This window comes from Ovis aries, unplaced genomic scaffold (assembly GCF_016772045.2).
Source record: "Ovis aries strain OAR_USU_Benz2616 breed Rambouillet unplaced genomic scaffold, ARS-UI_Ramb_v3.0 scaffold_123, whole genome shotgun sequence".
In the NCBI taxonomy this organism is placed as follows: Eukaryota; Metazoa; Chordata; class Mammalia; order Artiodactyla; family Bovidae; genus Ovis; species Ovis aries.
The window spans coordinates 57,341-69,300 of NW_024599764.1; the positions used below are offsets into that span (position 1 = coordinate 57,341).

Genomic DNA, 11,960 nt, shown 5'->3' on the forward strand with positions numbered 1-11,960 from the left:
CAGCGTGAGCCTAGCAGAGCCTGCCCTGTGGCCAGGGCCCTCTGCCTGGGAGCGCAGCGTGCAGGGAGGCTGGCCGTGCACACGCCCATCCTCCTGGCCTCAGCGTCCCCGGCCCCCGGGGGATTCCCCACCCCGCTTCCACACTTCAGCCCGGCCTCAGCCTCAGCCCACGGGACAGGAGCCGTGCCCTAGGCTGTCCCTCCATGTGCGGCCTTCCGAGAGGAACTCTGACGTCCGTCCTCGGACACAGGCTGAGGGCAGAGGGTTCAGGGCCGGGGGGGGCAGGTGTGGACTCTGCGGCCTTTCCAGGCGACCTCCAGAGCCCGGCTGCCCCGGCCGCCAGGCCACAGCGGCTGCCACTCATGCCTCCTGCGGCCACAGAGGGGACGGCCACCCCGCGGTGAGGGAGGCTGGGGAGGCCGAGAGGGGCTCAAGGCTGGGCGCCCTGGCCTTGGGAGGCTCCAGACTCTGAGTCCGCCTTGGGTGGTCTGCACCGCCTCGCCAAGCCCTGATTCCCGCATCTTTACGTGGCAGAATAATAACAACAGTGACGTCTCCTCTAACCCACAGAGGTGTTGGAACACTAAACCACATGGTGGGCAAGCCCTCACACGGGCGTGGCCCTGGGCACCTGCACACAGCTGGATGCCCGAGGTGAGGACTGGCCCGGGAGAGCCCCAACCCCGAGCCAAGGTGCAGAGCTGAGCCACCGCCCCGGCGGGCCGCCGGGTCCCAGCAACACCAAGCCCCAAGCCCCAAGGCCCCTGCAGAGGATGCCCTGCCCGCGCCACTGGGCTCCTGCCCCCCAGGGCCGGGCGTGGCCCCTCCCCCGCCACGCAGCTCTGTGCACACCCGGGTCGGTCTGCTGGACTGTGTTCGACGCACCCTGGAGACAAGAGGCCTGTGCCCCAAAGTGCAGCTGAGGGGGTGCCAAGGACGTGGTGGGTTTTGGTTCTTTTCCTGGATTCCTGTGACCGCCAGGGATGGTCAGGCCCACCGGTCACTGGGCCAGCAGTGAGTGGCGGAGCCCGCCCCCACCCGGAGCATCCTCTTCCCCAGCACATCGCCGAGGTATGAAGGGCCTGAAGGGGCCCCTCTACTCAAGCTCCATCCTGAGAGGGCACGCAGGTGCCAGGGGGTTCCGTCTCCTCCAGGGCCCGAGGAGCGCACGTGCAGCCCACGTCGCCCTTCCCGAGCACGGGGCGTGTGAGCCCGGGCGGTCGTCACAGCCACGGAGCAGCGGTCGGCTAGTGGTCCCCAAGCCCCCAGGGCGTGCGGACTTCCTTCCACACACTGGCAGAGTGGCGCCACGGGCCCTTGGGGGTGCAACCCGCGCTTTAAACACAATGAACCCTCCCGTCAGGACAGAAGCGGCCCATGTGAAACTAACCAGACGGACCACAGGAGACACCCAAGCCCCGGGACCGCCGGGTGGACATCACAGGCCACAGACGCACGTGCTGAGTCTCCGGGGCTGTCTGCCTTCCAAACGTCCCTTCTCCACCGCCCCCACAATTTTCAGATGCCACTGAGCGCTTCCTTTTGATTTTGGGAGCACAGTTTCTATTTCATCTGGAATAGCGGTCAGGAGTCAAATCAGCTGACCTGCTAGCTTCAGAAATAAAGCTTCTCGGGCACAGCTGTGCCCATGGTCGTAGAGCCTGGCTGCCTTCTGGTGAGGAGACCAGGGCTGAGTGGCTGAGACGCAACTTCACGGCCCTCGCCCCTGCCCCGGCACTTACTTCATGGGTTTGAACAGCGCCTGCCCGTAGTTCTGGAAGGTCATGATGAGCTTGAGCTGCGTGCCACCGGACTTCATGGCTGCGGTGGGAGGAAAGGAGCTTGGTCACCTGCTGCCCGCGGAGGCCTGTGAGCGCGGGCACACTGGTGGAGAGGGGGGCCCTGAGACCTGGGTGCGGCTGTGAGCGGGGTCAGGGATGGAGGCCTGAGACAGGCAGCGCGTTCAGGGTCAGGAAGGGCCGCCCGGGCTGGAAGAGCCGTAGCAGGAGGGTGGCTGGGACTGGGAAACAGGCGACGGCGGAGGGATCAGAAGGATGGGAGGGCAGCACATGGGAGCGGGGCGCTTGGCTTCCCACCCTGCTGGCTCCCTAGACCGCGCCTCGGCTCACCCGACCACAGCTGCCTCTCTCGAAGGGGGGTCCGCACCCTCGCCCAGTGCCCCCATGGGGCTGGGGCAGGGCTGAGACCCACTCCCAGGAAAGGGAACCCACAGCGCCCCCAGCAGAAAGCAGCCCCCGCCCGGGGCTCGGGAACCCACTCAGAGTGCCGTCCGCTGGAGTCCAGGGCTGCAGCCGCCGTCGGCTCAGCATGGACAGAGCGGGGGCTGGGTCAGCACCTTGGGGCTCTGTCCCGCTTTGTCCGACAGCAGAGAGAACAGGGACGGGACGCAGCTGTTCACCGCCTCCCCCTGGAGCCCTGAGGCGCCTGGATCCTTCCTCTGGGATGACAGAGGCCTTCTGGCCCTGGGCTGGGCATTTGGCTTACGGGGCACTTTTGGTACCCCGCCGCTGAGTCAGAAGAGCTCCAGGCACTAGGCCCCGAAGCGGCAGTGTCCTCGGGTGGGCGTGGGACTGTGGCCTTCCTGGGACCAGAGCTGCCCTCCTGAGGGGCCTGCTCACTAGGCAGGGTGGCCTCGCGGCCCCCAGGCCCCCGGGGCAGCTGCCCGAGCAGGCCAGTGACTGTCCAGGGAGTCCGTCCAGTGGAGGCATCTCCTCTGCTCACCTCCACCCACAGCTCCGTCCTGACCTGGACAAACAACTGCAGGGCCTGCGCTTCAGGTCAGAGGCTGCTCGAGTCCTCGCCTGCACCGTGACTTCTTTCTAAATGACTCAGAGCACAGAGTCGTCAACTGCATCACTCACTCTATATGCGCAATCGTCCACGATATCGACTCAATCGTCACCATCGTCACCAGCAAGGCCCGGGCCTCCACAGGCCTGGCTTCAAGCTGAACGGAGGCAGATAGTTTCTGAACTCGTTAAAGGCAGCCAAGGGCCGTCACCACGCAGCGAGGAGCCCAGCGGTAAAGAAATGTCTCTGGGGGCCTGAAGGAGCCGCTCTCTGCCACACTTTCTCTCACGTTCCAAGACTGAAGAGACTGCTCAGGGCGGGACGGAGTCGGAGCTGAGGGCGGGAATGAGCTGGCCACAGGCAAGCCCCCCCTCTCGGAGGCCTGTTCCTTTATCTGCAGGATGGGACTTGGGAGACAGGCTCGATTTCTAGCTCTTCTTCCATTTTAAGCTCAGAAGGACGGCTCTGCTGAACCCTGACCCCGAGGTCGGTTCCAGGCTCCCCAGAATGCTGCACTCCAGGCTCCCTCAGTGCCTCTGAGGGCTGCACCCACCCCCAGGCCACAGTAGCGTCAGGGGCAGAGCCCCCAGCAGCAGACAGCTCTTGTCCAGGGACCCCTGTCTCTAAATCCGCCCTGTGGCTTTGTGAGGCCAAGGGCCCAGTCAGAAGCCACCGTCTCAGCAGTGGGGTTTTTAATCAAAACATCCAGCCGGATGCGAGGGCCAACCCTGCCTCCCCCGCCCCACGAAAAGCGTCCATTCTCCAGGGGAGGCCTGCGCCTGGCCGGACCAGCCACACTCCCACTGCGGCGCTCTGCTTCTCCAGGAAGAGGATCTCGTCCCGAGTGTGAGTCTCTGGGAGCACCTCCGGGCCCAAGGCCGTGCAGAGTGGGGCTGAGCGTCCAGCCGAGGCCTTCACCAGGCTCCGGCTGGCCCAGCGCGGCCGCCCTGTGCAGAGGTGCCCCAGCCTCTGCTCCCACCTCTCAGCAGCCCCCGAGACAGGCCTCAGACACACACCTGCCTTCAAGGTCTCTGGGAGCAGAAGTGTTTGGGTGACAAGAGGCATAGGGGCATCCAGCCCAGAGGGCCTGCAGCCAGGGCGGGGAGGGGGCAGAGCCCGGGACTGAAACACACGGCTGTGTCTGAAGAGGTACGTGAGAACGTTCACTCCAAGCGAGAAAAGCGAAGATTCAGAAACAGCCTCTCATTTTAGGGTTAGCCTCCGTGTCTGTTCATGTCGGGCCGGGTTTTGCAGTCAAACGGGTAATGATTTTGGATTTGCAAGCTGGAGATTACAGGGTCGAGGTTATGACCACCTCTGTGATCCACAGAGGCCCCAGGAGGCCCACAGAGCTGGGTCTGCCTGCCCAGAGCCGCTCCGGCCCATGACGGGGAAGTCAGGGCACACCGAGCCCGCTGTTCACCGCGGGGGAAGCCGCCCGGGGCCATTACCAGTCTTCCCATGCTCACTGGGTGCCTGTGCGTGCCAGCCTGGGTTCTGACCGGCCCACGGATTAGGGCCAGCTGGTCAGGGTCTTCCAGCAGCGAGGGCAGGACACAGCTGGGCAGGCCCTCAGTCCAGGACCCACCGCTGGGCACAGAGCAGGCTAGGACTCTGGGGTGGGCCACTGGGATGTCAGGCATCCTGGGCACCAAGCCCGGGACAGTCAGACCCGATGAGGGTGGTCCAAGGTCAGTCCCCAGGGCACGGACGAGACCCGTCCTCTTCCTTCAGGGCTCCCAGGCCCCTGGGCATAGAGCAACGTCTGGTGAGAGCGGGGTCGCCGGCCGTGCCCTGAGGGCTACGGGGAGCCTGGCCAGTCCTCTCAGCCCTGCCTCTGCCCTGCTCAGAGCCCGAGTCGACACAGCATATGCCTGGGGCACAGGCCAGCTTCCCGGACTGAGACACAGCGTGCCTGAGCCTGCCGGACGGATGGGAGACCTCGGTGGGCTGGCCTGCAAGCGTGACTGCCGCACTTCCCTAAACCCTAGTTTTCAAACGCTGGTGTAGCTTCCCCCCGAAGTCCTGTGTTCTCTGCTGGCTTTCACCACGAAAGCCTCTGTCCCATCCAGGACCCAGTCCTGCAGGGTGGAGGTCCCCTCCTCACCTATCGCCCTGGACTTTCTCTGCCCATCCTGTGTGCACTTCCAGTTCCCAGGAACAAGCAAGTCAGGACGTAGCAGAACTCTGCCAAGGTCGGGCTTACCCCTAGTGCCTGCCCAGACAGGGCCCTGAGATGCGGAAGGTGCTCAAGAGAGCCTGTGGGATGGACGATGAGCGCCACCGCACTGGGTGTTTCTCTAACAGCCTCGTCTGCTCAGGCGGGCAGGGGACGCACCAGCTGTGGCCTCTCCCCAGCAGTCCCCGCTGGCTGCACAGACCGCCTTCCAGCACTGGGGGAGGCTGGAGGCGCTTAGATTCCTCCTGGGTGGCATCGAGGAGGGGAGACCACCACCTTGCCCCGGCCAGGAGGGTGTTCATCATGTTCTCAGGGTGAACAGCTAGGAAGAGGGCGGGTGCCAGAAATAGCTCAGCGCTGGGCTGAGACACCCAGCACAGCCTCTAAGGAGCTCTGGAAACCCCCAGCCGCCAGCCTCGCAGGCAACACCCAGCTCCCTGGCCGTGGCGGCAGACAGAACCTGGGTTAGCAGAACCCTTTAAGCCACAGGGCAGTCCAGACGTCACGAAGACGTTGCCTGGAGCCCCTGCTCCCAGCACCATGCTCCCGAGTCCTCCTCCACCCTCTGGGCCTCCCAGGACCGCTCCTCCCACCCAGGGCCTCTGCCTGCCTCCTCTGCTCTGGGAGCCACTGGTGACTACCCGGGGACCTTCACAAACAATCGCCTACAGGCCTGAGGGCAATGGCACCAAACCTCCACGCTTAGAGGCCACTGCCCACACAGTTTCTTGAAATCAGTAACTGGATGCCCCGAATCCTCTGCTTCAGCAGATCCCAAAGTCCTCGGAGATGTAACCTCCAAACTGCTCGGCGCATGGCGCTCTGCCCCGGGCAGAGTGGAGCCCCAGTCACCCTCCGTCCACCCTGAATCTAGGAGCAGATGTGAGCTCCAGGAGCCTCTGGCCTTGGCCCCCACCCCCTGCCCAGCAGAACGACAGGGGGGCTGGGCGGCACCTTGTCCTGCCTCGGCTGTTTCGCAGCAGAAGGCAACCCTTCCCTCTCCACCCCCCTCAGTCACAGACAGCACCGAAGGCCTGTGTGCCTCCTCCAGGAAGGCTGCTGGCGTAACCCGCCCAGGAGGTGATGCTTCAGCAAGGAGCCGGCCGGGCACAAGGGCACCTACCCACACTGGTGATCTCCCGGGTGCCCAGGTCACGGAGCAGGGCCTCCACTGCAGGGTTGTGTCGAGAGTACAGCTCATATCGGTTGATGCCGATGTGGAACTTGAGCCAGTTGGGATAGGAGTCCACGGCCGCCTCCCCGGTGGGCAGGAATTCATCCTCAAGACCTTCGTGTGGCCTGCACAAATGAAGGTGACCCCGGTCAGCAGGGAAAGGACAAACAGCAAGGTCTCAGGATGGACGGGGGAGCTGGCCCCAGCGCCAAGGTTTTCACTGTGGCTCCAAACAAACGTGGGTTTATTTAGAGGAGCCTCTGCTCAAACAGGACCCTGCGACGTCCGCACTTTTTCTGTGGCTGTTGTTCAACTGACTAATAACATATCTGAAGGCCCGTAATTCTCACTCACCCGCGAGAGACGCCACAGACAGCTGTAACTAAAGGAGGCCAAGCCCAGACTGTCAGGGCTAGGCCCGCCGGGGCTGTCCTGGGGCCTCTGCAACAGGCTGGGGTCTGAGGGGCTGCTGCCTTCCCGGGGGCAGATGAGCCCAGTCTGGCGGAAGCCTTCGCTGAGTATTCTGCTTTTGGGTGGGGAGAGAGGACCGTGGTGCTCACTCCAGCTCAGGCGCAAATCGAGGACCTGCTGCCCATGTGGCCCGTCCTTGTCTCCGGAGTCAAAGGGCCAGTCGGAGGGAGGACAGAGCCTGTTTGCTGCCGGAGGGAACAGCGGACCTTGTCTACGTGCAAGTGAGGCCTTTTCAGCCAAATGCTGCCCCACGATGGACATGACGGGTCACAAGAAGCTGCCCAGGAGCCCCATCACTGACCGCTGGCTTCAGAGGCTCAGGCCTGGCTCACGGCTCCGCCTCTCAAACTGCTGAGCATTTCGGTGAACCGGGCCAGCAGACAGAGCTCAGAGGCTACCAAACGCCTTGGTGTGTTTAGACTGAAAACCCTGGGCCTGGTCCAAACGCGAAGGAGAGCGGCTTCCATGGGGTGTTTTGGAAAGCTGGCCTCCCCTCGGCTGCCTGGGTGACCTTTCGCAGGCATTTATGTTGGCCTTGCTGCTGGCTAGCGTTTCATCACCTGGGCTGCAGCTTCTGGTTACTTCGGTCTGTGTGGCTGAGGGCCTTGGGGGCAGGGCTTTAAAGCAGTTAAAGGGATGCCCCTGGGGGATGCCACTTGCCTTTTAGGGAGCCGTTGCTGTCTGCAGCTGGCACGGTTGGCACCCTGGCTGGGAGAACGCCTCAGTAATGCCTCAGGGGGGTCAGCACGCCCCTCACTAATTTTGTTCTCAGGGACTGGTTTACAAAGCCCCTTAGGCCACTCCAGACCTTCCTGACATGTCCACCAGAGCAGCGTTGCTGAGTCCCTGGAAGCCAGCAGCCAGTCGCTTCCCCAGGAAGCGCTTTCGCTCCTTGCCTGAGTCCCTTGGTGAGCCAGAGGCCAGGCCCAGCAGGCCAGCACTGCTTTCCGGCAGGCGCAGCACCGACTCTCCCCTGCCCCGCCTGCCCCGCCTGCCTTTCAGGCCAGTGGCCACAGGGAAGAGCTCCCAGCCGCCCAGCAGTCCTCCTCAGGGCGGCGGTCATTCTGGAGACAAAGGCAGTGCCTGGAGCCTGCCTGCTGCGTGCCCCCAGCCTCCCCTTCCTGGGGCTCCCACCGCAAGGCCCAACGCCCCAGGGTGTCCCTGACCCTGACGCTCTTTACACTGCACCTTGGATGAGCAAGGGCCCCTCCCAGGAAGCAGCCCTGGGTGGGCCTTTTTTCTCAAATGGTTCCTGGCTGCCTCGGGAGTCCGGCCTTCCAGCGCCCACCTCAATGACCCTAACCCCACTCACCAGTCTGGGTTCTCCGCCGTCGCTGCCTTTGGGTCGAACCTGATGCCACTGTTCACGTTGAAGAGCACATCGCCCTCCGTTAGAGGTGGAATGGGGACCTGGTACAGTGGGTGCTGGAACAGCCTGGTTAGGAGGGAGCCGTCCCCGCTCAAGCCAGGGGGCAGCACAGGTCCACGCGGGCCGGGGTCCCGGGGGAGCGGCCGGCGAGCCCGGTCAGGGGGGCGCGGGGCGCTGGGGTCCTGCCCCGGCGGGGCACCCTCGGCCGGTTCGGCTGCGGGGGGTAGTTTCTCAAGCGAGTGGGAGGTGAGGTTGGAGGAAGGGTCGGAGCTGAAGTCCTGCAGGGCACGCAGTGTCTGCTTGTTGGGCCAGCCCGCGTCGCCGGCGGCGGAGGCTGCGGCCGCCAGCTCCCCTCCGGGGTGTCCGCGCGCCTGGGCCCAGCCGGGGGCCGCCGCCTCCGCCGCGGGCTGCGCGCACGAGCAGCCGGGCTCCCCCGAGGGCCGCGCGGCGCTCCGCTCCAGCTTGGGCAGCAGGTCCAGCACGAGGTGCAGCGCGCAAGCCGCCAGGAAGGCCATCAGGATGAGCACGCGGAATCTGCGCACCAGAATCATTTTCATGGTCCCGGACGAGCGCGGCCTGGACCTCCGGGCGCCCCCGGAGCGCCGCCCGCCCGTGCCCCTCTAGCCTCGACTCGGCACGAGTGAGGTGCCGCGGCGCGGGTCAAGGTCCATCTGGCGTCGGCCAGCTACCAGCCCTGGGGCTGTCCCATGCGGAGGGCGCCCGACGCCAAAGCGCCCGCTTGCCTGGCCATGTCCGAGCAGGTCCCTCCCGCCTCTTCGGAGCGGCGGCGCCCTCGGCCGGCCCGGCCCAGCGGTCCGCGGAGCGAGGGGCGCAGCCTGGTGAGGCCCCGCGCGCGTAGCGGCCCGCTTGGGTCTCCGGGGCCGCGGCTGCGCTCATCAGGCGCTCAGGGGCCGGACACTTAGGCCCATCCCGGCCCAGGCGCGGCGGCCCGGAGGCGGCGGCGGCAACCGCGCGGCGCAATCCGATCCGAGGCTCGGAGCAGTCTCCACGGCTTCGGGGGCCGCGCTGGGTGCCCGGCCGGCCCGGAGAAGGGGTGGCTCCCCGGGCAGGGCTCGGCGCTCTCTCCCTCGGGCGCGCCGCGGCCCGCAGGTGGGGACCTGGTGGGGAACCAGGGCGCGGGGCCGCTGGGGCCGAGGAGAGGGCGGGAGCAGCGCCGGCGGGGGCAGGGCGCGCGGAGAGGCCGGCGAGGTCCCGGGCAGGTGCAGCGGCCGCCCCCAAGCGCGGCGCCCTCGCGGCCCAACCTCTCGGCGCCCGGCGCCCCGGCGGGCGGGCAGATATCCGAGCGCCGCGGAGCCGCCCCCCGCGTCAGCGCCCGCAGATTGGCGGAGCTGGCGTCCCGGGAGCCCGGGCCTACTCCGCTGTCTCCTTTCTCCTCCCCTCGGCCGCGCCCCGCGATGCTCTGCACCGCCGGGCCCGCTACGCAGAGGGCGCCTCCTCCCCGCGGTGTGCCGAGGGGGCGCGGAGAGCCAGGCGGAGGGCGCGGGGACCGCGCTGAGCAGGCTCCGCCGAGAGGGGCCCCGCGCCCCGACCTCGGCCCGCTTCAGCCTCCCGGCTCTCCCGGAAGAGCCGAGGGCCGAAACCCGGGCCAAGTCCCTCCCTGAGGCCGCTGGGCGTCTGCGCCGCCGAACGAGCTCCCCCCAGGCGGCGACCTTGTGCCCCACGCCCCCGCCTCGGGCGGGTCCCGCGCCCCTGGCCGCACGGATGGCGAGGCGGGGGTGTTGTGGCTTCCGCCCCTGGAGAAGATGAGGGGGGCGGGGTGTTTGGCCCAAACCGGGAGGGGAGGCCGGCGCAGCTTGGGGGCTACAGCGCGCGAGGCCGCTCCACCTCCAGGGGACCAGCCTGCTCTTTAACTCTGGCCCCGCCGGCGCCCCGTTAGAATTCCGCCTGGCACGGAGAGAGGGGCCTGGGTGTGCCGGACCTCCCTGGCTTTGGGCGGGACAGTGTGTGTGTGTGTGTGTGTGTGTGTGTGTGTGTGTGTGTGCGCGTTGACCTCGCCACATTAGCAGAACTGGCCACCTACAGCTAGAGAGGCGGTACCCCTGGGCCCACGCAGCTTCTGCCCCCCCCCCCCCCGGACAGTGTGTGTGTGTGTGTGTGTGTGTGTGTGTGTGGCCCACGCAGCTTCTGGACCCCCAGCAGGAAGTATCAGTGTGCATTTCCGCCTGAAATCATAGTTGGCATGGTAGGTGAACTTTGCCAAGGGACCCATCACAAACACACCCACCATCAGTCTCCCTGACCCCTGCCCTTCAGCCCTGCACATTTCCAGAGCAGATAGATGGCGCCTCTCTGGGAGGACTGAGAGGAGGCCCGTCTCTGGTGGGGGCCCTGGCTGGACCCCTACTCTCCCACAGACTCACTGTATTGCTCTCTCAGGACCAATGTTTCCTTGAGTGTGAATTCAGGGTCCACTTTCCCTGAGACTCAGCACTGAATCTCAGTGCCTGGCGAAGTGCCTGACAGTCAGAAGGTGCCCATTAGACACTTGAGGTGAAGGAAGGGAGTCTCAGCCCAGCAAGTCAGTCAAAGAGATGTTTCTGAGGCCCTGTGAAGCCTGTGAAGGCTGGGCCCTCCTGGAGCTGGTGTGGGTGATGTGTTGGGGCCAGGGCTAAGGGTGGATGGGGAAAAAGGGTGAGGTGAGCTTGACCGGAGATGGGGATTTGGGGGCATTCATCCCCAGATGTGGAATCCCTCCCTCCCTCCCTCTCACACTGACCGTGCCATCTGTGCGCAGATAAGGTAACTCTGCACAGGGTTACCCAGAGACCAAGGAGGTGAGGCAAACTGAGTCAGAGGTTGAGAAGCAGCCCCCTATCTGGGGAAGGGAACCAGGCAGGAAGGCGCTTAGGTCTGAGATCAGCAGAGTGTCTCGCTTGGCCCCGGGGTTCTGTCGGCCCCAGCTCCACGGCCCAGGCCTCACACGCTCAGTGTCCTTAAGTGGCCGTGGGGTGGGCAGACCCCAGGAAGCCTGGGCATCAGGGCTAGGGGCCTCTCTGGGGCTCTCCGGGGCTCCAATGACCTCTCTGCACAGTCGCCATGCTCTTGGGAGACATGACGGCTCCCGCACACAGCTCTCGCCCTATTTCAACTATCGTTGGGCAGAAGCCTTGTCTCACTAGCCCCACCCACCTTCTTCCTGACCTGCCGCTCAAATTATTTTCCCACTGACGCCATCGTGATACCAAACCATCTTCTGTTCTCTTTCATGGTTTCTGTCCCTCAAAGCACACAGGCTCCACTAAGATCAGAGCCTTTCCACGTCCTCGCCCTGGGCAGGTGCAGGGCATGTGCCAGGGAAGGAACCACGAGCCACTGTCCAGCTTGGAGTCTGGTGTCAACAGGCGAAGATGACAGAAGTCTCTGGAAACAGAGCGTTCGCCGCGGGAGGTCGGGGACTTCCTCTGTCGCTCAGCCGGTAAAGAGTCCGCCTGCAGCGCAGGAGACCCGGCTCCGATCCCTGGCCATCCACTCCAGTGCTCTTGCCTGGAGAGTCCCAGGGACGGGAGCCTGGTGGGCTACAGCCCATGGGGTCGCAAGAGTCGGACACGACTGGAGCGACTAAACCACCGCCGCCGCCGGAGGTCAGAGAATGGGGACCCCCGGCCGGATCTGTCTGCCTGCTCCCTTCATGCTTTGCTCTGAGAAGTAATTTGGTTTAACGGACTCATCCTCAGAAATCAATGGCACCCGCTCCAGTGTTCTTGCCCGGAGAATCCCAGGGCCGGGGGAGCCTGGTGGGCTGCCGTCTATGGGGTCGCACAGAGTCCGACACGACTGAAGCGACTTAGCAGCAGCAGCAGACGTACACAGACATGCACACAGACACACACACACGCAGACACAGAGAGGCACGGACACACACACACAGACACGCACACAGACACACACACAGACACGCACACACAGACACACACACGCAGACACAGACACACACA

At 65.2% G+C, this 11,960-nt stretch overlaps 1 protein-coding gene across 1 annotated transcript in view; it reads right to left on the bottom strand.

Annotated features, from left to right (window-relative positions):
- FAM20C (FAM20C golgi associated secretory pathway kinase) overlaps positions 1–9,274 on the bottom strand; it is a 32,289-nt gene extending 23,015 nt beyond the window's left edge. Inside the window, exons 1-3 of the mRNA XM_027961840.2 lie at positions 7,948–9,274; positions 6,114–6,289; positions 1,743–1,821 (exon numbers count right to left, since the gene is read on the bottom strand). Of these exons, the coding sequence (XP_027817641.1) occupies positions 1,743–1,821; positions 6,114–6,289; positions 7,948–8,561 (869 nt within the window). The 5' untranslated portion in view covers positions 8,562–9,274. The remainder of the gene's footprint in view (positions 1–1,742; positions 1,822–6,113; positions 6,290–7,947) is intronic.
- Between the last annotated feature and the right edge of the window lie 2,686 nt (positions 9,275–11,960).